The sequence below is a fragment of the Lucilia cuprina genome, chromosome 3 (assembly GCF_022045245.1).
Source record: "Lucilia cuprina isolate Lc7/37 chromosome 3, ASM2204524v1, whole genome shotgun sequence".
NCBI classification, from domain to species: Eukaryota; Metazoa; Arthropoda; class Insecta; order Diptera; family Calliphoridae; genus Lucilia; species Lucilia cuprina.
In genome coordinates this window covers 46,424,390-46,449,928 of record NC_060951.1, presented here as the reverse complement: position 1 = coordinate 46,449,928, position 25,539 = coordinate 46,424,390, and the positions used below count along the sequence as shown (strand labels likewise).

The following is a 25,539-nucleotide window of genomic DNA, read 5'->3' as shown; positions in this document are numbered from 1 at the left end:
TTGTGGTTTAATAAATAAATAAAATAATAGTAGTAACTACAAAAAAAAAATACTAAAAATTACCAAGAAATTTTAATAAATTAAAAAAAAAATAAAAAGCGAAATTAAGTGAAATTTTCTTTAAACAAGAAATTTATTTTTTTAAACTTGTTCTTATTACATTGTTCTTTTGAGAATATTTCAGTGTGCTTAAGTGTTTATTAACCATGAATTAAATATTTTTGTTGGATTTTTTTTATTTTGTAGATTTTACTTGCATATTTCATGTGTGTGTACAATTGCAACAACAAAATACTAAAGAATAATATAAAGTTGATCTTGAATCTTCTTCTTGTTGTTTAAGCAACCAAGTAGAAAAGTGAGTGTTTAATTCAATTAACAAGTGCATTTTCATTATTAAACAAGAATACATATTTTTTTCTCTAAAAAAAAAAGAAATACGAGTAGTCGACAATTTAGTTGTTGCAACATATTGTGTGTATTTAATTTAATTAAAAAGAAATCAAGTGAATTTTTCGTCAGCATTAAGTTTAATTTCATTTGAAAGCAACAAAATTTGGATAATTGGATTATAATACAGATACTTATCAATTTGGTAAGTTATTTTTATCATATTTTGTCTCATTAAGTTCATATATGTGTTAAATGAGAATTGTTGTAGATCTGTTTATATTAAATTAATGAAAATCTCAAAGTTGTTTAAGGTAGTTTGTGTAATAATGATACTGTCTGGTAATAAAAATATTGAATTAGTCATTCATTCTATTTGTAAAGCAGCTAAATGTTTACCCCAGGTTTTATTTAGAATCCCAGCAAAAACTCGGTAATGGGTTGGAATTCCATAACGACTTACTTTTCAATGACTACTACTTACAGTCTGCATTCCTTGAAAGTACTCGAGTGATGACTATCTTTTAATCTTATATAGAAGTACTTTATTTTTGTCTTTGTCATTTTATTTGCACATTTTACTTAATTGCGAGTTAAGAGTTGTGTTTTATAAGGAAGAAAACAACATTATCTTTGTATCTGAAATAAAATAGCTAAGCAGTGGTGCAGTGAGTAGAACATTTAACTAACAAACCGAATTCCCCGGTTTGTATTCTCACTGGCTCCTTTTTATTATTAAAAATAAAAACAACTTACCCAACAACTTCTTTGTAAGCAAAATATACTTCTTTAACTCCCTTTTTGTAAGCGAGCTTAGAAGATAAAACTGATGTCGAATTTAATCGCTGTACTCTAATTTTTAAGCAAATAATAAGCCTTAAAGTAATTTTCTAAACATGATCTTGGGTCAATTATGGACCGAGACATTTTAGCTTATACAAAACTTGTTTATATCGAATATTATTGCTATACTCTCATTTCTAAGCCAGCAATAAGCGTTAAAGTCATTTTCTGAAAGGGACCACATATGGCGGATAGAGATACAAATCTTCAATTATCTAGATCCGACCGCCAAGTTTGTCTGTGTGTTAAAATCACTATAATTACCACAGTAGTGATTTTAACACACAGACAAACTTGGCTTAATCGTCTTAGAATTTAAGAAGGACCCAAAATATATGTATATATTTTTGTGGGTCTAAGACCAATATTTTGATGTATTACAAACGGAATAAGAAAATCGAAATGCATTCATTTACTGCGTTCTGTCAGATATTCATGGACTATCAATACACATAAATAGTTGGCCTATAACTGTATAGTCTGTCTCGTACCAAATATCTAGGTAAAAATATATTCTTATTTGAAATCTGAAACTTTTGTTAAAAGGTTCTGTTTTGGACGCAATTTATTGAGTAAATATTGTTTGATGGTACATGCATCGCTCCCTTACAAATATGTACTTAAATATGTTATTACAAAACACATAACTAAGTAAGTTGTTTTGTTTTATTCACCGGACAAGGATAAGCACCCAGTTCCTACTCCATAAGAATTTATATGTGAACGATATGAAATAGTCATTAACAAGTAAGCTGTAAATACAAGTCATTACTAATGGAAATGAGTCTTTGATCCAGTATTTAATGCCATCAAGACTCTGATGAAATATTTCATCATGACAATGAAGATAATATCCTTCAACGAGTTGGGTTACTTTGCTTTCAGAAATTAGAACTGTACTTGATCAGTTTGTATTACATAACCTTTTGGAATTTATGTCACTTGGATACAGAATTGAAATATCATCCACCGATTTCATAAGATCTCTTTGATTTAGAGCTCAACTAATTTGGAGTTCCGAAAGAACCAACTAGATTTTCACACGCTTGAAACTTATACCATTATTAGTCTTTAGAGTTATAGATTGGAACCAATAATAAGTAAATGGTGAGCGTTATATAAAGAGTGATGGACGAGGTTTTTAAAAGTGGAGCATTTGCATTAAATCGACATTGAAAAGAAAGCTTTCATCAAATGTTAAATATATATATAAACTTTATCGAGAATATATTTTGAAATCATGTCTAGTCTCGGAGATCTGTAGTTGCTAGCCAGACAATCCAAATTAAACTTTCTTGTAGGTGTTTTCCAAATAATTGTATGCAATTGGGAGCACTTAAAGGAGAAAGTGATCAACAAAGAAAAATGCAAACATGATCAGCATAAAGTGATGAATTTAAACTTACGGGTAACGAGTTAGAAACCCACTGGTAACAATGCCTGAAAAGGCCTTGGAAAAATGTACTTCCAAATCGTTTAATCTTTAGTTCCAGAGAATTTAAACCATTCTAGAATTTCAGCTGGTGGCTTGGAGTCAAACATATTTGGAAGCTGTCAAAGAGAAAAGGTAAAGAAAATATGTGACACTTTATCGATAATACAGTAAAATCCAATTTAGACTTCTTTGTAGTTCTTTGAAATCTATTATCTTTAAACTGTCTCATAAATAATGAGAGTATTAAGGAATAACATGCGCAAAAAGAGATACATTTCTTTATTCCTATTCCTTTTTCTTTTGCAAATCTTCCAATTAATTTTCCAAAATTATTATCTGCTTTTTTTCTCCAGCATTTTTATTCACAAGCACTCATTTAATTACTTTCTTAACAAACAATAAATTTAAATAAATTCAATATATATTTTCCATCTCGTTAAACAAATTAACAGCAAATATCTATTGGTAATTATTGTACTTAACTAAATACACTTGTTTATACTTAAAACAATGAAAAAACAATGCAAGACAGAGAAGCAACAAGAAAAAAAGTTCAAACTAATTAAGTGGCAAATTATTTATTATTCAAATAACGTACGAAGTTTTGAATATAATTTGTAAAATCTAAAGTCAATGCTCCCCTAGACATCAGCTGTGTGCAGTGGCATGATACGAGTACGCTTTTTCAGCATAAGCTTCAACTACGACACTCTAAGTGGAGTGAGTGAGTGAGTAAGCGGAAAATAAGAAGACTGTTATATTGCAACAATAATTGTAGCATTAAAGTAACACATTCAAACACAGGCATATGAATAAACATAATACCAGTGGAGAGGTTCATTATGGAACTATAATCGTCGAACCCAGCATCATGAGTATTATCATTATTATCATAGTTATCCAGATTCACTTCCACATCATAGTTAACATAATCACGATGATTTTCTCAGTTGATGATGTTGCTGTTGTTGCTGCTGTTGTTTAATAATCCATAAGAGTTCATGTGTTGTGTACTTGAAAATATACTACATATATATTTGCTCTTCTGCCTTCCAAGTGGTTTGTTGGATGGTTGTTGGTTGCATGCAACCATACGCACAGAAGCACTTTACACTGGACTAAATTATGATTACATTCTCTGTTCAACTCTCCTCAGTACTTGTGATGTTGTTGATTTTTTTGATCTACTTTTTTTCATTTACAAAAGATGAAAAGATGTTGTTGAAGATTTAATTTCATTTTGTATTTATTAAAATTACTTCTAAAGTGTTGATGTGTATGAGTTTTTTCTTTGCCCAGACATTGAAAATTTTCATAAACAATTGTTGTTTCGGAAGTGTTAAAAAATTTAAAGTTAAATTCTATATCATTTGATAATAAACTTAATAATGATGTTAATGAAAAATTAAAAAAATAGATAATTATCATTTATTTGAGTGTTTGGATTTTTGGGAATAGACAATTATATCATAATATTGAATAACATTAGTGAAAATAAATTAATTTAAAATTCATTCGATGTATGTGTGTAAAATTTGATGACTAATGTTTGGCGGTTTTTGGAGTACAATTCTTTGGAAATTTTGGGTTATAGGAAATGTTCATAAATATAGGGATTAATGAAAACAGTGTTAAGTCCATTGCTAATTATAAAGAAATAAATTATACTAAGTTAGTTAGTTTGAAAGAAATACTCCTAGGGCTCTATTGGGTCTGTTGTGGGCCATCTTCGGTCCACCAAACTTTAATTAAAACAAACTGATCGTGGAACATTAGAGCAAATACCAGTAGGAATCCGTTGATACATAGATGGCTCTAAATTGGGGGACAAAGTGAGGCTGGGGTTCTATATTGAAGACCCAGAAACAGAAATATACCACCTTTTACCAAATCATAACACACGTTTCTAGGCCAGAGATACAAGACGATGCAAAATGATCGGCGGCGGCGGCGCAACCATTATAGGTCGGCGGCGGTGGCTTATTATAGAAAATATCGGCGGCGGCGGCTAAATAATCGTCTCAATTTAAACTTTTCTTCAGAAATTGACCTTATTAGCGTTTATTATATTGATTTCTGTATAATAGTCTGTTATATAGAAACCTGTCTCTCTCTATATAAGTTTTTTCTACAGAAAAATGAACATTTATAGTAGTTTTCACAATTTTAATATTACCACAATATTGTGTGGCAACACTTTTCAATTTGCAATAATAATTTAAAATTATGGCAACTCCGTTTCAGCTTTTATCTCTGTTCTAGGCACAAGTACGAGCAATAACGGAATGCGTATATTTGATTTGAATAAACATGGCCCCCACAGCGCTTAATATATTAACCAACAGCTAAAAGGCAAGTAGGGCGATATCATGTGATAGAATTAAATTTAAGACCGTATTGGATTGTAAGAAAGCTCTAACTTTCTTACTCTTCCAGAGGTAAGGTTCACATTACAGTGCGAATGTAATAGTTTTAAAAGAAAAGTTAACCACGAAGATCCTATAGGATGACCCTGATGAGAGCAAGACGAAAAATTTGATCAAAATGAAGGGGGGTGTAATAGAGGCCAAGCTTTCACTCTCACTGCTTCTAAAGGCTGTTTGGTTCTAATGATCTGTAACTCAACTTTTTCAAAAGCACTAAAGAATTTGTTGACAAATTTGGATTTTCTCTATTGGAAAATAGAGAAAAACGGAATTTCTTCGTGCAACATGCATTTTACGATGTTTTTATATCTAGTGTCTCTCTTTTTTGCAATTTTTAATTTACAACAAACCTCTTTCAAAGAATTTAAACAAAAGTTGCTTAAGTTTCGATATTCCACCAAAGTATCGGCTTTTCTCTTCATCTTAGGGCATCTTACTTTATAGCTGTGGTGCTTTTTTCTCATCTGTTCTACATAGATCTAAGTAGTATAGGTCTCTTTGTTCCCCTATATTAAAATCACAACTCACCCTTGCTTAATGGCAAAATATTTAAACGAAGCTTAAAAGGTAAAGCTATGTCAGGGCTAAAAATGTTTCATATTTTCCAGCTGGGTTTTTGATTATGAAGACTTGAATCACAGAACACTGTTTGAATGTTCCGCTTAAATTTCTGTAAAGCACACTAAACATTCAATATAAAAGTTTGAAATCAATTTGATAAAAAGTCAAGTGGTCAAAGGTAATACATCGTATAACAGAGACCCTTGCTGCAAAGTGGACAAATCTAAACCGCTCTTTCATATAACAATAAAACGCTGTAACATTACCAAGATTTCTGGCATCGCTGCTCATAACTGTAATTATAACTTCCTCCCTATCTTTCTGTTTGATTCAAAACACACTCTCTTAAAATGGATTTCTCTTAATAAAAAAATGTTGCTCTTAAATATATATTGCACATTTTTAGCAGAAATAAACCTGCTTTATATTATAAGATTATGAGGTTTTTTCTTAAGTGTCTCTTTATATATGTATCTTTTTAAATCATTTTTTTCGCCGGTTTCATGAATTATTTGTCTTTGTTTTTTTCATTTAGTTTTTTTTACATTATGCACACAACATTTTGTCGGTTGTCCCAGTTCTTTGAGCTTAATTATGGCATAATTAATTTACAAATTATATATAAGTATATTTGTCAGTGTCTAGAGTTTTTTCCACTTAAATTAAAAAAAGTTGAAACGTAAACGGTTTTAGTTTTGGGTTAGAAAGGGAAAATTGAAGAAAGTACCAAGAAATATATACTTTTTCAAGTTAAAGGTATAAAATTTATAAGAATTAAAATTTGCAAAATTTCCTTAATGTTTGACCCCGAAAATCAAAAGTGTAGAATATACATTGTTTTTAGACGAAAAGATCTGGAAGAAAAATTAAAAATTTTGATATAGGGTAGAAAGGGGATGTGCCATAGGGGCACATCTGTCAATAGCGAATAACTTGAAAACTGAGTAATCGATTTTATCCCATTATGAAATTTTGTTTTCGTTTATCGATTATCTATCATCCCTGAAAATTTGAAACATTTACTTTACATGTGATGGGCGGCAGACATGATTAATTGTATTTCAAAGGTCTGTGAAAATATTTCACTGTGTGAACTTTTTGTGCTAACTTTTTTAGTTTTTGTGATAGAAAAAATATATTGGTCAGTATTAGAACGTCAATAATAGTGAACAATAAGACATAATAATATTTTCGATAATATAATTTGAAGCCCGAAAAAAATTGAAACTAAACCCCAGAACTGCCCGTGGGGCACATGCGCCAAATATATGTAATGCTTGTGATGTAGAACAAAATTTGTTTAAAATATAGAAAAAATCAGTAATAATTTGATTTAATTTTTTTTGTTAAGTTTTGTGAAATAAACAATAAATATCTGGTTTATTATACTTTGTTCCAGAGTTGAATTGTTCTAGTTAATGAATTAAAGTATAAGTAAAACAGCAAAATAAGTTTTTATTTTTGTATTTTTTCTAATAATCCTGTTTTCGAAAATGTACCCAAAAAAAGTACAATTATCACCTCATGATCATCTCTACTTTACAAACCAATGTGTGTAATGGAAAGCTCATACATGTGTGTGGGCTAAATATCAATGACAGGAAGAATGTTTTAAGTGCTTTTGTTATTTTTTACTTATATTTTTCAGACATTCTCTATAAAAAGGTAAAAACAATTTGTCTAAAAAAACTTACTGCATTTTAAGGAGTATTGAATGATTTTTTGTTAACATTTTATTATCTTAATTCAATAATTATAAACATTATAAAATTCCTCATTTTCTAAATAAAACCATTTTAATTCCTTAGCATACATAATTATCACTAGCATTTGATATAAAAAGATTCGAAATTGGCTTAAGGCAACCAGCATTAAATTAAATCCAATTAAATGACAAAAAAAAAAGAAAAAAAAACAAATTGTTCCATAATGAAAACTACTAGCATAACATGGCAATTTCTTTGTAAATAGAGTTTGTACATCCCGCATTTTAAATCAATTCTAAAATTGTAAACACTTTCTTCCACCACGATACACATTGGCATTAGTATGTTAATTATTATTTACAAATAAATATTTCTCCATGCACATACAAATAAACCCGGGGAGATTTCACTGGAGTTATTTGGCTTTGGCCAGCAATAACAACAACATATGTTGCTAATAAGCATGAGGCAAACATGTACCGTTCCACACATTCGACTGCATAAATAAATGAGTTTCTTCAACTTCAACCCCATTTCTGGAGAGAAAGAGATTCGATATACCGTTTCGAATTTAAAATATTTTCTGATTTGTTTGTGCTTTAGTTTTTTAAAAAAATTTTATTTTATCTTATGATTTTGTTTTGGAGCACACATGAACACATATGAAAGTTCAATAAAATTTTCTACTTTATAAAAATATTTATTAGAATCATTGTTTATTGTTGCAATGAGTTGCAAATATTCTCGATACATTTTGAATAACACACATGTGTTTGTACTTAGAATGGCATATGTTTGAAGGTATTAAATCTTTAAATAGGTAAAAATAGGTTTCATTATTTTACAATTTGAAACACTATCAGGCCTATTTAGACTTCTATCCCTTGGAATTTGTTCGCTCTCATCTTTCTAAAGCACGCAAAATAGAACCAACTCCCGGGAAATAATTGTTAGTAATTAATCTGCATGTGATTCTTAAAAGTTTGGTTCATCTAAGTACAGTCTCTTTTGTAGTCTACAAGTCATTCAAGCTGTTGCGATCAGTGGATAGGTCAACGCCAACAATTTAGTTCCAATGTTTTACAACTTTAATGAATGTACTTGAGGGACCTATGGGTTGGAAATGGAAAGTCCTGCACAAGACAAAAATAACGCACACGAGTTTTTTCTAACAAATTGTCACATTATTGTTATCTTCTGCAGGACTTCAGTTGGAAACGGTATCTCTGACGGAGTCTAGATTTCTTCAGAACGTTATATCAAATGCAGTTGCAAAGAAATTTTTCCAACTAGTACCGTTTCAGGTTTTAAATCGAAAGTCCTATTAAAGTTATTATCTAGAAAGTTCTATATAAATATGCATCAGTTTGAAACGGTACGATGTTAGCCCAAATAATGCACCATCGTTCTTACAATCCTTATTACAAAGAATGTTAAATCTGTAAATTTTTATATGTGGCACACATTTACCAATGAATATCGAATAAAGAGGCAATTGCTACACAGAGATTCCAAAAAGTCAGTGAATACCACGGTCAGCGTAAATACCACGGAAACAACTTTACTGCGGCGTCTATTATTCCAAGAACTGTTAAAACTCAGACACTTTTTATAAAGCTTGTCTTTTTGAAGGAAATTGTGCTACAGAGACACCGATTAACAACCAAATGAAGATAAAGAAACAATTACTTATGAAGTCTGCAATCGCAAAGACCACGCAGACATCCTTGATGCGACGTTTATTATTCCGAAAACTGTTAAAACTCAGATACGTTTTGGAAAGTTCGTTTGATTCAACGAAGTTGATTACTAGCACAGTTACCAATAAACAACAACAAAAGAGACCATCGCTACAGATATATCGATCAACAACCAAATGAAGAGACCATTCCTAGATTTATAAAAGTCAGAGATCGTAAAGACCATGCAGACAGCCTTGCTGCGACGTCTGTTATTTCAACAACTGTTAAAACTCAGATACTTTTTGAAAAGCTCGTCTTATTCAAAGAAGTTACAAAGTAGATTCAAAGAAATCATTTATGGTAAAGACCACGGAGACAACCGTGCTGCGGCGTCTATTCCAATCCATTCCATATCTTTCTTAACGAAGTTTAGGCAAAACAACAAAAAACTAGCTTGTAGCCGATGCATAGTAAAAGGTCTTTCAAGAAAGTGGTTAAAGATACTTTGCATGTTGTTGGAGTCTTCGGATGAAAAATACTAATAAAAATTTGCGTATATGTATATGTGAAAGATCTTGATCTTTGAAGAAAAGTTGCGCTAATTAAACAAAAAGTTTTTTTGTAAACAACATTGATCCCGTGTCTTGTAAATGCAATGGATCAAGCTCTAATGAAATGAAGGATAATGCAAATTCTAGCAAAATATTATTATCTGAAAACTACTACATATTTGCTCAACGAATTCATTCCTTTAAATTAGAAATCTTCTACCATCTAACCTGTTGGGGTTTATTTACACTGCTATTGGCATCGATGACTATAAAATATAAGACAAGAAAAAAACCAAAGTCATCTGTTTAATATGTGTCGCCGTCTTCTCTTGGCTACGTCTTTGAAAATGTTGTCTTCGTATTGGACTCCCACCATGAATTTTGTTTTGAAATTTTCTTGTGGCAAAACTATAAACAGCAACACCAAAAGGCAAATAGTATTTGCAAAACCCAAGAATAATTTCAAATGTACGTTGTAGCCAGTTTTCGAAATAAATTTCGGTTACAACTTTTATATTTTGCATGTTTCGTTATTACGTTGTTGTTGCTGCTGCTGTTGCTCTTGTAGGGAGTTAGTTGTTTTGTATGCATTACATGTTGTTCTTATTGCGACTTTTTGGCTCTTGGCACGGCGGCAAGGAGTTTATGAGTGAATGATTGTGTTGTTTGAAAGAGAAAGGAATGGGAATGAGAGTGTATTGCTAGTAACTTGCTACATTTTCGGCATAACTTAAATACAATAACAGTAAAAAAAGGTGAGAAAAATATGTATTTTCTCTAAAAAAAAATAAACAAAATATTGGCTTGAAATTTATATTTTGTATGCGTGGCAAATTGGTATCATTTCTTTCACTTTAGTTTTTTTGCCAAGATACAACTAATATATATGCTGATTTTTTTTAGAGTATTTATTATTTGCTTTTCATACCATCGTCGTATAATTGCATCAGAGATCATTGTATTCAGGTGTTGATTTAGTTAATGTTGATTTTACATGTGTGATATTTATTTATTTCATTTCGTTTATTTGTTTATTTAGAGTTGTTTTACCCCTGCATATTTTAGCTCCTTTTTTGCTTTCAGTTCTAATTCACTTTAAAATTGTGTTTATTTTCATTTTCGGTTTAATGCGTTCATACCTTAATTACATAGTTGGGTTTCAAAACTTTTCATATTAAACTTCCTTTCATTCGGTCATATGAATGCATTGCACAGTAGGACAAAGACATCAAAAATCTATAAAATATGATCGTGATTAATTTAACTTATAGCTTATAACAAAGGAAAAAATACAGTATTAAATATTGATTGATACATTATATAATTTAGATGCTTCTGATAACCTCCGATAATATTTTCTTGCCCCACAGTGCCAAGTGTTTATAACTATTGTTGAATTCTTAACTTGCAAATAAGTACCTACTTAGCAGAAATAGTGATTCATTTCGTTTCTTTACCGAAGCATTGACCATGAAACTCTACTAGAAGATCCATACAAAAACAACAATAGTTTCTTACGAACTGAATGCATTTCTAAAGCTTTATATAGTCTTCAGACTAGTAAAAAAAGAGTCGTACATAATAAAATGAGACATATACTGAGATCAAAAAGATAAGCATACTTAATAACATACAACAATTTGTGACATTCAATGCAAACAGGCAAAACTATTATTGTTAGATCCATTCATTTTTATTCGTAATATGATGAACTTTATAAAAATTAATAGTTTTAATTCTGATCACTACATGTTTCACTGTTTCTCTCTATATGTGAGTAAATTCTTAACGAGATGACGAGATAAGAGTTGTGTGTGTGTGCAGTTTTAAAGAAGTTCAAGATCTTTTGTTCATATTTGGTAATATAATATAATAGGGCTTTAAACAATAGGAATTCTTTAAATTATTGCAAAGAGTTTTTTTACGACAAAGTGTCTAAATCATCAGAATATTAAATAATACTAAAATATATGACTTATTTAGTTAGCGCAACTTTTGTATATATTGGATTTTGAATTTTACCTTCTAAGGTTTTGGTTTATTTCGATTTCTGTATTTTAACGGTAACAGTTAGAATCAATTTTTTAACACTCTTTTTTAATTTTAAGTAGAATATATTTTAGCTAAAACGATTTTATAATCTTTTAGAAAAATTGGTTCTTAGGTTCCAAAGATTCGTAAAATTATCTCTAGGTAAAATTTCAATTTTTCTAAAAAATAATTTTTTATCGTAAATAAGTTTTTTTTTTTTTTTTTTTCAAATAATAGACTTTTTCGTAAAAAAATGGGATTATTGAAAAAATAAAATTTTTAATCAAAAAAACTACGAAAAATATTTTTTTCTTACAAAATCCAACTTTTAGAGAGTTTTCTACCTGGAGGCATGTTACTTTGATAAATGCTTCCGGGTAAAAGAGTTGCTTTAAATATCTTTAGTCTGCCATGACTATAAACTGGCGAATATCAAATGTATCCTTGTCTTTTCCTTAGAATAATTTGACATTTGGTCCAACTAGAGAACCACATAATCTGGTATGAAGGGAATTTGAAGCCCATGGAACACTCGTTCCAGTTATTGGAGATGTCCCTTCGATGTGTACGTGGTCTAAACGCAAACTCAATAATTCGGAAAAAGTTTGATGATGTTGCCAAAGTCAACAAATGTCACACAGAGGAGTTAAAGAAGCTCACGCTGTGGATGAAAAAGACTACTGTGATATAAGGCAGCAACGGCATCTTCTCTAGAGAGTCTGTCTAACAAAGAAGATGAAAGTGGTTAGAACTCTTTATATAATGGATCTTTCCCTGACATTAAAAAAATACACACACTTTCATTACGCTAACCTCTTCCACTCCACAGTTTTCGTCCGTAAATCATTAACTCAGGAATTGTCTAAAATGTTCTTCTTGACCACAAAAATTTTCTTCTCCTTTTTATACTTAGTTCCCTACATTTTTGGTTTTCTGTTTGCGATCGGTGAGGTCAGGTGTGTACAACTCTGCAGTATGTCTAGTTTATATTGATGACGCATCCTTCTAATGTCTAATAAAGTTTTGAAAGCTTTGACAAAGTACTTATGATCCCACTTAAACAGGACTCCCAGTAGAGTAATTTGCTCAAATATTCGATATCTGCGATAACTTTATTTTTGACTGAGAAAATTTGTTTTTCACAAAATACTTAAAATTGACCGTAAACAGGGTTCCAATTAAATAAATTGTGAAAACTTATGATCATTTGACATTTTCATCAAAAATTTATTTTTATTTCAAAATCTCTTCAACGACTGTAAATGCCCCTTTATGAGAGACCGAAAAACGATCAGTTTTTATTGATCACATAAAAGACCGTTCATTCATCTAATCATTGATCGCGCTAATTTTCCAGATTATATGTTGAAAGTTTTCTTTTTTAAATCATTTAAATATTTTTTTATATAAATTACTATAAAGTTTTTTGAAAATTTTGAAATTTTTATAAATTTATATAAAATTCTTTTTTGGGTTTTTATTGGGTTTGTGCTGATGTTTGTAACGCATTTACAAACATAATTTATATATTTTTATATAAATTACTATAAAGTTTTTGAAAATTTTGAAATTTTTATAAATTTATATAAAATCCTTTTTTGGGTTTTTATTGGGTTTGTGCTGATGTTTGTAACGCACAATAATATTGTTCCTATACCCACCTTAAAGTATACCAATCGGCTTAGAATCCTTTTCTGAGGCGATTAAGCTATGTCTATCCGTCTGTCCGTCCATGTAAACCTTGCAATTTTGAAATAATTCAATGAAATTTGGTGCATGATCTTCTTTTATCCCAGGGAAGCCTATTGAAAATGGTTAGGATTGATCCATTATTTCACCTAAACCCCATACAATTGAACCCTCGAAAAGGGCTTGTAAACCTTGTAATCAAACAATGATTTTCAATGGAACCAGAGACGAAGCATATTGAAAATGATTAACATCGGTTTATTATATCACCTAGCTCCTATACAACTGAACCCAAACTGAATACAATTTTGAGTTCATAATTATGTTATACTCGTATCTCGAAAAACTTTATTGTAAAAACTAAATCATATTTTATTTTTGTAACAGGTGTATAGTATTTTATGGTCGGCCTCACCCGGCTAAATTTTTTGTTTCGATTTTGTTCATTTTAACAAACATTCTCTGTTTATTATATCTGTTTTAAAGATTTTTTTATTATTTTCTTTACAGTTTAAATATCAATTTAAAATAACAAATATCCCCATATAAATCTCAAGACTGTGAAGTAGCGAATTTGTTTGATCCTTAAAGTATGCAACAATAAATGTCGTCATCATGACAACAGACGAAGTAATATTGAGGTGAGTTTGAAAATAAACATACACTAATGCAAAAACTAATGTTAAGTACACACATACAGAAAAATTCACCACACTCCTACTATCCAAATATGAATATGAATGTACAAGTTTTTCAATATGACTAGAAAAGAAAATTTTCATAAAAATCAACAATTGAAAACTAAGAAATGAAAATTTTTGAATAATCAAAAATGTGGTTATTCGAGCATTTATTGTACATTCTTGAAATAAGAAAAAAAAATTAAATATTTAAGTAGCAGACTTGTATAGAAAACTTTTAATGCTGTTTATGGTTTTTTTTTCAAAATGTCTAGCTATATTCAAATGATTTTGTGGCAGGAAAAATTAAAATTTAACTTCTTTAAAAAGAAGTTTTCCCCCCATCCTATAATTTAGTGGTAATACAACAAATAAGTCTGTTACTTTAGAATTCATTGTATTCCTTGATTACCCTCAAAAGGAACAAAAAAGAAGAACTCTAGAATTTTACTACATTTTACAACAAAAACCATCTTCTTGTACAAATTGAAAACGTTGTAACTCTGTTTTATTTATTTGGCTGACATTATCCTTGGCAAACCACAAAAATGTAACTAAAAGGCTGAATAGAAGGAGTATAATAGAAAATCTCATATTTTTCAATTGCAACCACATGTTCAACAAGAATGCACAAACATTTGCTCAGTTATGTTACTTGACATCTTCTACACTTTCTCTTCATTTCGCTGAACTAATACAAGAGCAAACAATTGTTTCCATTTCCTTATGAAATGTTTGTCGTTGTCACTGTTGTTGTTGTTGTTACTGCTACTGCTGAGTGTAACCAAATATTGCTGATCTTTTGCTTGTTAAAGTTTTATTTTTTGTTTTATTTTACTAAATTGCAACAATTTGTTAACCTGACATCATCATTGTTGTCGATACTTGAAACGGCAGTAGTAGTAGTTGTTGTATTGTTTAGTGGCAGGATGTTTTTACCACTTTCTGCTCATCCGCTTTCTAAAGGCAGAGTCTTCTTGCAACTTGTGATTTCTTTTATACATTAGTTTCTTTTGTTGCTAAAACTATATATTCAACTCAATGTTGTGCCAGTGCGGTAAGTTTTTCGTTTTGTTTTTCCAGCGCTTCTTTATCATGTTCTTATTTAAACAATGCGTCAATTGGGGCGTGTTGCATACAAAATACATTTAATTTGCTGACATTAAACTGACAACATTGCTCGTGATGACAAATTTTCACTTGAATTCTTCGTTGTTTTTTTTTTTTGCCAGCATTACTTTGGTAGCAGTTTTAGCAGTTTGTCTTTGGTTTATTGTGTAGAGGTTGGTTGCAAGTGTTGAGATTTAATAGATAAATGACATGTTTTTTTTTTAAATCACAATTCAGTTATAAATTGTTTTTTATTAGTGTGTGTGCATTGTTTTAACCAGCTAAGAAGCTTAAATTGTTATTAATAGTTGAGTTGTTAAAGTGGTTTTTTGATTTAATTTTTAGGAGTCTAAATCAAGAATTACGAAATATTTTCTGGATGTTACGTATCCTGTCAGAGAAAAGAATACTATTAAGCCAACAATCCTGTTCTTCGTTCCTTTAAATGAAAAATGGTGATTGAAAAGCCTTGTGTTAAGGAAATCAGTTTCTTGGCAGTTGTTCCTTAAAATTTTATTTAGATATAGGGCCTGTTTCTCTAAATGTGAACAAACAAGTATTTTCTAGTTTTATATTGAAAACAACAAAGAAATTAGAAAAATTGTTAGTGTTTTCAAAATTAAATGAGAAAGAAATGTTCGTTGGTATTAAAAGGAACATGCAAATAATTTCAAAAAAGTCCTGCAATTTCTAAGAATATTTTGAAGGTTACCTCGAATCTTTTTATTCTGAGTTAGCTTTTCTTCCTGATCTTGCTAGGTTCACCTCAGGATTTCAGTGGTTTTAACTACAGTTCTAATATTCTAATTGATTACTCTCATTCATATCTTCGCTTCAGTAATTGATGCATCGGACGGTTTCGAACGATATTAATCTCGTATTTGATGATTACACCTAAGGCGCTATCAGTTGTGAGCTCATCTTAGTGAAAAATGTTGCAGAAAATCAATCAGTTAATGTTCCAAAACTGTTAGAAACCGTTTTTTGATAGGTCTTCTAATAAGGGCTTTAGGTGTCAGTGAACAAATGGAGTGTCTAGAGTTTGATAAAGAAACTGTCGTCTGTGGAAATGGAAGCAGCAAGGCTTGGTCTCCACACCGGCATTTTTTAAATATACAATGCCGATAGCATCTCTAATATTAACATATATCAAACTGTTCGATATGTTAAATACTATGATCATTTATGCAACCTCCATCCATGAACCATCATCTCTCCACACCTCAAAGATAAAATCACTGAAAAATTGTCTCAAATCCGTTGCTTTATACAATAGTAAAAAGTGCAATACACTATCTTGGGACTTATATGTTTTGCAGGATTTCATAAATTGATATTTGCACAAGATCTTATGGATATTCTGGCCCGCAATAATATCGAAAGAACAGCCCCTTAACAGAATAAATATGAAATACTCATTCCCAAATTGAGATAGATAGCTGGTGACACTGCAGAAGCTGACTAGACATTAGAAAACAATATATGGAGAAGCGATTGTCCACTTTATTTATTAAGACAAATCTTGCTGGATTCACACCTCGAATTCCGAATCTTGCTAGGTTAACTCTAATTACTCCCATCCATCTCTTCGATGCAGTCATTGATGCGTCGGACGGTTTCCCATTCGTATAGAAAATAAGTAAACTCTCATTTGATGATTTGCCAAATGTCTGTATATACCTAAGGCGATATCGGGCCAGTTATGCGCTCATCTTAATGAAAAATGTTGGTAGAATAAAATGTTACAGCGATCAATCAATGTTCCGAAACTCTTTTTTCTAGATGTAAAAACTGTTTTTGGTCAGTGTTTTAATAAGATCTCAGTGAACAACTGGAATGTCTACTCATATGCAAAAGGAGATGTATAGGTCATAGGTTACGCAGATCTCCTGGTGACACTGCAGAAGCCGACTAAAGATTAGAAAAAAATACATTTAGAATTTATTTATAACTTTATTTATGGAGTTGATAACTTGAAAGTGAAATGTCATAAAGCGGTCTAAGTTGAATGGAGAAAAAGCTTCAGTAGATCTTAATAAAGCCAATTTTAAGTCTTTGCTTATTATAAGAAGCATAATAATCTCAGTGTTGCTGAGAAATGTCACGTTTCCACGTCCAAAGTCACAGTTGCAATGCTCCAAGTAGGAGAATATTTATAATACAGAAACATCGTCATGATAACTTTCTTAAGAACCTTTTTTAGCAAATATTTCATTTCCCACTAAATATTCCTCAGTGCCATGAACTTCCGCTAGTTTTTTGATTAGGAAAGCTGCAATATACTACGCAGTTACCAGGGTAGCAATGTAGATCCTAAGACTAATTTTGTCTCCCAGTTTAGGGTCATCAGAGTAACAGCAGATATTCTGTTCGCGATCATATTCTTTTCATAGTTTTCTACATTTTCGGATTCCTGTATGCGATCGTTAAGGTCAGGTGTTTGTTTATAACTTTTCAGTATATTTAGTTTAGTATGATGACGTCTAAATCTAATATCTAGCAATGTTTGATAAACAGTCATGTAGTACTCATGATCCCACATACTCAGGACTCATAGTAGTGGTAAATAGCCAATATCAATGACCAAAAAAATTTGTTTTATATAAAATACCTAAAATTTTCCTTAAATAAGATTCCAATTAAGAAAATAGTGAAAACTTGTGATCACTCGAAATTTTTATCAAAAAATTATTTTTATTTGAAAATCTCTTCATCGACTACAATAATGCTAAAATCTGAAAAATAGCTAAAATCTGTAATAACTTAAATTTCTAACAAAACATTTTTAACTTCGTCTTGCAGGCGCGACAAAGCCGCTGAAAATGGTGAAGAATTTCGTGAACCACCTCCTCGAATACGCGGTCAAAGTACATATCTGGCGGTAAGTCATAAATTTAAATAAATATTGTAAACATATAAGTTTAAATTCATTTTTATTACACCTCATCATCTATAGCAGCAGCATCTTTAAAGAATATAAAATAATGTCTATAAAGACATTAAAGACAATATGTCTTTAAAATAATAAACATTCCTATAACAAGTAATCATATAAAAGCAGTACCAACTGCTTGTGTACATTGTTAAAATATATATTCTTTATATAAATAAAAACAGAATTGTTTAAGTAGATTTATGGAGTCGACATTTTAATAGACATTGTTGTGAACACTCAACGCGTTTATTGCGAACAAGCACCCCCACAACCACCTTCTTTCTCTACGACAAGTGATAGCTAAAACATCATCTGCTTGTTCGTTACCTTAAACAATACAATGAGTGAAAACTTTTGTATTGTGGAGGCCTCCTCCTGGTCAGCTCTGTAGTCATTGAGGTTGCATTTACAATTTTAAACAAAATTTCTGCTTTAATGTCTGTCATGTTTGCTAAAGAGTCTCTCTAGCATTTCGCCTTAGCTACTTAGAATTTCGCATGTTAGTTGAAATTAATCTTGTGGGACTTTAGGGGTTTTGGCGGAGTGTACTCTTTCCTATTTAAATCTTTACGACTTTATGCGTTTAGTACGTTTTTTCTTATTGTATTTAAGCACTTGATTTCTGTATGTGTTTTTTTGTTGTGTTTTTTTATTATACAATATAATTTTGCTAAATTTAACTTTATTAAGATGTGAAAAATGTTTTTGTGCTGCTTTTTAGCAATAAAGAAGTTATTTGAATGTAAGTATTTTTTTTTTTTTTGTTTGAAAGAGGTGGGCAATAATTTGTAAGATTAAGGGACCAGAAAGTTTTCAAAAGTTTAGGTAGCTTCTCTAGCTTACAACTCCGATTATCTCCAATCGAGTGGAGCTTAAACCTAATTAAATTTGTAATGATATTCTAACAACAATTTGGAAAACAGCGACATTTTGAGATCAGTTAAATACTACGCGAAGAATCCATTTTTCATTAAACTGAAGGTTCCTAAATAATATCTTAAATTTTATAAAAATAATGTATTCTTTGCTACAAAACCTTAGATCCTTAAATAACGCTCAAGTTAAGTAAAAAATTGTTTACATCACATTTGTTTTTATGGGCCTACAATCTGAATAGGCCCCCAAAAACACGGATTCCTCACCGAACCTTATGATTATTAACTCATCGTTTTTAACATAAGTGAGATGGTTTGTGCGGTTCAGAAAAAGTCAGCCAACCAAACAAGTTTAAAGAAAAACTAAAATTATCTGTGACCCAAATCATTGGAAATGCTCAAGCCACAATTTCTAAATGTTTGCATGTATCAGAATTCATCCGAAAGCGGGGAAAATGGGTACCGTACGGATGTAGTTTGTCCTCTGAAATTAGGGAACTCGTACCCGCTACCCGTATATTTTTACGACTGTCTTCAAGAACACACCCATTTGTGATCGCACAAAAAACATTTGTGTACCGCATAATACATTACGTGCAACATTTATTCTTCAGTCGCACTGTCCGTATGTGGAACAAACTTCCTGCAGAAGTATTCCCCGCCACTTTCGATGTGAAAAGGTTTAAATCAAATGTTCACAAACACTACTTCCTCTATCATCCCTCCTACAACCTACTTTCCTAGTTCCAGCACAATGCACTGCATGAGTAGGGGTCATCCCCTGAGTGCTGGTCCAAGAAGAAATATTAGATCCAAGTATCCATGTCATGATAATGCTTAGTATTTGATGAAACTAAAAACTCTCCTACTTATTATGATCCGTTGGAATCTGACAAAACCATAAATAGTAGCGAATGAAAATTATGCGTTTAAAGTGAGATCCAGCCAAACAATTTTGACGAATAACTCAACAATAGATTGGTAAATCATTGGAATAGATTGGTAAACTTTAAAATATGTTTTATACTAAATAATCACTTGCCTTCGGCAACCAGCCGAATCATCATCAGATCCAAGTATTCGTAGCACTAAATTTGGCAAGACTTTAACAAGGAAAATGTGAAGAATGCAACAGATTCGTTTGCAATGAAAAAATAAAACAACCCGAATATTAGACCAGACATAAAAGCGCAATATTCCATCATGACAACGCTTGGGCAGACGTTCCATTACCTCTTAACAACTACTGTAAAAGAAGAGGTTTGGGAGTTCTACTTTATCCTCCTTATAGTCCCGTCTATACAGGCGCATATGATTTGATTCGTTCAATGCAGATCGCTTTCTCTAAAATATGCTTCTTTTTATAACAGTGTATTCGAAATTGCCTTAATACGCTCTCTGTTCCCAGTTGTACGAAATTTTGTATTCATATTGGAGGTTCCTATTCCCCCATTGATATCCATTCGTTTTTCTCTAAATGTAAAAAATTTTTCAAAGTCCTTCGTGTAAAATTTGAAGATTCTAGCTCTTATAGTTTCTCAGATATAAGCATTTTTCTGTTTAATTCATTTGGGGGTTTCGAGCACCTCGAATGATAGACCGTCCTTTTTCCCCTCAAAATTTTAAAATTAATATTTATGTTCTTCGTGCAACATTTTTAGAATTTAATCCCTTTAATTTCCCCTATTAACGAATTTTTGTAGTTCATTCATATGGATGGTGCCCGCTATTGGTGGTTCGCTAATTTATTACCCAAAATGTTTTCATGGATGTTAAAGTAAAAAATGCAAAATTTGAACATCTTAACTCTTATAGTTTCCAAGATAAACGAATTTTTGTATTTTATACATGTAAAATGTGCCACTCCTCCTACTACTAATCCGTCCACTTTTTGTCTTAAATAAACACTAAAGGAGCTCCGACAAAAATTTATTGACTCTAAGCCCCGTTAACTCAACCTCCGGTTATCGCTTAACCGAAAGTTATTGTGCCGAAAATAACCAGATATTGTAATAATGGGTAACTGTTATATTCTCTTAGATACACTGATTTAATATTTTCTTAATATAAAAGGTGCCACGCCCACCATGACTATTTCGCCCATTATACAAATTAAAACTATTCTTAATGGTGTCAATACTAAAGATATTCTAGAGTTCGTTTCAGACATATCGAAAACACTGAGAAAATTTCAAAAAATTGGATCGGTTTTATATCGATCAATAACGCTCTAATTGCAAAAAGAGCGGAAATTTTAGCAAACATTTATAATTTCCTTTAAAACTAAAATATTTTAATGAAATTTATAAAAAGTCGTTCCAATCGAGAATCCAGTAAAATCTACGAAGAAACTTAAAACGGCTGTAGATCGGCCTTTTCCATTATCAAGGGTTCCAAACATCTAAATTGAATCTTCCACCTACTATAACAGATTACAAGGGCCTTCAACTGCCCACTACAGAAGCATACATTTAAGTAATCATCATTCTTGTTATAATTTAGTTACCATTTGAACTTAAACAATCTAAATAGAAAAAACCAGAGCACGTAAACAACTCATAAACTAATAATTCATATTCAAGAGCCAGAAAAAAAGAACCGACCCTGACATGATACCACGCACAAATAAAGCTCAAACGTTTATAAGCATTTGAATAAAAACCGAAAAGAAAACAAATCATTGTTAAAATAACTACAAGCGAAATAAAAATAAAACAAATTAAATACTTACTACAAAAACATTTTAAAATCTCCTCAAGGAATACATGTTTAGTTAGTTCTTCCTCAAAATTTCTTAATTCAACATTTTATTTAACATTTCGGTAGAAAAACTTCATCTATTACACATGATTACATTAGAGTCTAATGAAAGCTTAATGCAACAGAAAAAGACGAAAAAAGATCTAAACAAAATAAATGTAAAAATATAAATATTAAAATAAAAAAAATACCTCTGGGCACAATTAATTTTTTTCCACCATCTAAAGATGATGTTGATGATGATGCCGATTGTTTATTTAAGAAGAGTGGAACTAACTAACCAACCAACAATTTATGATGCCACGGCCTAAACCAAACAATCATTGAAACATGCATCATGGTACTCACTGTTAAATTGTAATGTTTATTTCTTCTTGTCCAATTGGGCAATTTGAAAAAAAACTACAACAAAAACTGTCATTTATTTTCATAATTTTTCATATTAATTTGCGAAATCACCTTAGGGGGTCCAATGATCTTCTATTTAACAACATTTCATTGTTGTTGTTCTTTTGTGTTGCTTTGTTTTGTATGGATTTTGAATGCGAGAATTTAACTGACACTTGACTCTTGTCAAACAATTTAAACATTATTTTATACAATTCGTTATTTACGTGGTGCAACATGTTTTTTAGTTTTGTGTGCTAAAGATATATAATTTGATTTGAAGAAAAATATATTCACACATGTTTTCGATTAGATTTTTTTATGAAAAAAATTGATAATTTTAGGAAATAATATCACTAGTTTGTTAATTTTCCAATATTTCTGAAAATATACGAATTGTGCTCCAAAGGCTAAGAACATATCAAGTCAATTTCCTCCATTCTCCCTTCTAAAGTGAGAGTTTCAATCGAAACAAACAGATGTTGGACGGAACAAGAACTACACCGGATAAGGAGTTAGATATTCTGTTCTGAAGTGTATGCCAGAGAGAGATAGAGAGGGAGTGAGTTATGCATCGGTTCGATACTAATAGTAGTCGAATGCGACAAGATCTCGACTATAAGGCAAATATAGAAAAACTTCCGGAAACTTGTCATTGAATGGCTTCATCGCCAAAAATCCAATATCTAAACAAGTCAATTTCAGTTACATTTTTCTGAAGTATATTTTAGAGCAAGAGAGAGAGAGAGAGTATTGCAACATGTAGCCAAACCATGTAAATATCAGACATATCTAACTGGATATTCGCTTTAGACGAATCGGGTACATTGGCTGCAGGTTTCTTGCAATGATCCGGAGTCCAGAGCATCTTTGCTATTTGACCTTAAACGGATGGTTTACCGGTTTACAAATATTATCTCTTACTCATAATAGATACATTTCTCATGGCAAATTTTCCATTTTGGATCCTGCTGTTCGTAAACTTTGTAAAATTTCTACTTGAATAGCTTTTAATGATTTTGTTAGCTCTTCTTGAGTTTTACAAGGATCTTTAGGATATAATGTCTGAACTTCTTGGTCATTAAACTTCCTTTAATTCCTTAAAGAAGGAGCACTCTGCATTCATCGATACTAGTAGTAGTTGGATGCGACAAGATCTGGACTATGAGACAAGTGTAACAAAATTTCCGAACCACATCTTGCTATATAGTTTTCAATCTGGCAATGTATTGATTCCGCGCCAAAAGACCAACATCTTAATAAGTCAATTTCGGTTACAGTGTTCTGAAGTGAAGAGAGAGAGAGAGTATTGCAACATGTAGCTAAACGATGTAAATATTAACCACATAACATATTCATATCTGGCTTAATATTCCAAGAGTTTTTCGGCTAATTCTCGCTTCAAACGAATTGGGTACAGATTTCTTGCAATGGTCCGGAGTCCAGAGCATCTATGTTATTTGGCTTTGTACGATTCGAATGGTTTGCCGGTTTACACATACTATATTTTACATTTCTCATGGCAAATTTCCCTTTTTGGATCCTGCCGCCCGTAAACAAAAATTGTGTCAAGCTGCATTTCTGACTTGCACGTATTTTAAGATCTCACGTTCTTACATTGAATTGTCCTCAATCCAGCTAGACAACGGGGCTTCATAAAGGCTGTCCTACCTTTCTCGTTATCGTAATTTTAAATGCAAGTTTTGATTCGGTTCAAAAAAGATTTTCTTTTATAGCGATCATATAGCATTTTGGACATGAATTTTTCAAAGTTTTTCGGCTACAATTCGTTTGATTCCCAATTCGGCTATTTGACCGAGCTTCATATACTCTAACCTACGTTTTGAATTAGTAACGATATAGCAAGTTCTTGTTCCGTTTTATGAAAATCTTCATGAAGCAATTCCTGCCCTTTTTGGCCTTCATACTTTTATGACTGTTCCGTGTGATCTATGGAAGAACTTTTTTCGTCTCAAAATCACCACTACTATCGCCTAGCGCTTTCAATCTGTTTTCTACAAGAAAACTTGAATATCTTTCATGCTGCATTTATCTCATCTTTAAGATTTATACAAAACGTATTTAACTTGCGTTGTTTTAGTTTTTTTGCATTCTTTATTTACTGGCTACCACTAGCGCCGAAGTTGCAACTTACTGCCCCTCTCTTACGTTGTTGCATGGTCGTGTATGTTGAGATGTAAACACGCTAATAAATTTATTACCACATGCAATGCTGCTTTGTTTTTTTTTTTTTGGTGGCAACTAAATAATTTTTTTATGTAAATGCATCAAGAATCATTTTATTTTTTTTACGTTGAGAATTTAAATTATTTTGCATTTAAAATTTTTACAGATTGTCATTATCTTAAATATTGTCTTTAGTTTTATTTTTTTCATTTTGTCTTTATATGGCAGTGATGTATTTACCGCTGCAACGAGGCAAGTGTCAAACATTTTGTTTTCTTAAATTCTTATCTTACAAACCAGTGTACAAGTGTCAGAGTTTCGTTTTTTATAGTATTTTTCGCAATTCTCATTCATCTTTTTTGCAAGTCTGTATGACATTCGTTCGGTCAATTTCATGTTGTCAAATAAATGTTGCAAATATGTTGCACTGTAACAATAAGAATACTTTTTTTTATTTGTTTTTTGATTAACAAGTCCAAGTGGGAATATGAATTTATATTTCAAATTCTGGAAGTTTTAAACTTTTAACTGTGGGACGTACAACATCTTCACATCCTTAAAGCAAGTTTTAAGGTTTAAATTGGACTTTACTTAAATGGGTGTTGAAATGAACTAGAAACAAAATCTATTTTTTAAAAAGTCATGTCTTTTTTTTAGCTCTTAATGACCACATCCATCATCGAGTACATTAAAAAATTTTACATCCCTGCAGTCGGCAAAAAGTTTCTAACTAAAATTATCTACAACTAAATGGAATGACACATGAAAAATAATTTCTTAATTTTTTAAACATAAAATTTTTGAGCTAAAAAATTGTACTGCTAACTAAATATACTAATATTACAATAAGATTTTGTGCATAAATACACGTATTCATACATTGATTTCGTAATTCATAAATATGTTTTGTGAATATTTTTTTGAGTATTTCTTTATGTTTATGTTTAACATTTGCCAAGCTAACAACCAACTAAAACTTTACAATTATTAGATAAAAATATCTAGAAACAACAAACGAAACAAATGCAAAATTGAGCAAATATCTATAGATTTTTTCACTTCTAATGTTTAAAAAAGGTCAATTTTATATTTGTTTAGTCATGAGTTTTTTATCCTAAATTGCAAGAAATAAAAATGTATGTTTGACTGTGACGAAATATAATTACCCTTCACATGTATAATTTTGCGAGATTTTTGTTGCAGATAGATAGATGGATAGATAGATAGATAGATAGATAGATAGATAGATAGATAGATAGATAGATAGATAGATAGATAGATAGATAGATAG

At 31.0% G+C, this 25,539-nt stretch overlaps 1 protein-coding gene across 1 annotated transcript in view; it reads left to right on the top strand.

Moving 5' to 3' along the window:
* The first annotated feature begins 313 nt into the window (after positions 1-313).
* LOC111679282 (protein sprint) overlaps positions 314-25,539 on the top strand; it is a 290,124-nt gene continuing 264,898 nt past the window's right edge. Inside the window, exons 1-3 of the mRNA XM_023440821.2 lie at positions 314-595; positions 13,825-13,955; positions 17,907-17,985. Of these exons, the coding sequence (XP_023296589.2) occupies positions 13,930-13,955; positions 17,907-17,985 (105 nt within the window). The 5' untranslated portion in view covers positions 314-595; positions 13,825-13,929. The remainder of the gene's footprint in view (positions 596-13,824; positions 13,956-17,906; positions 17,986-25,539) is intronic.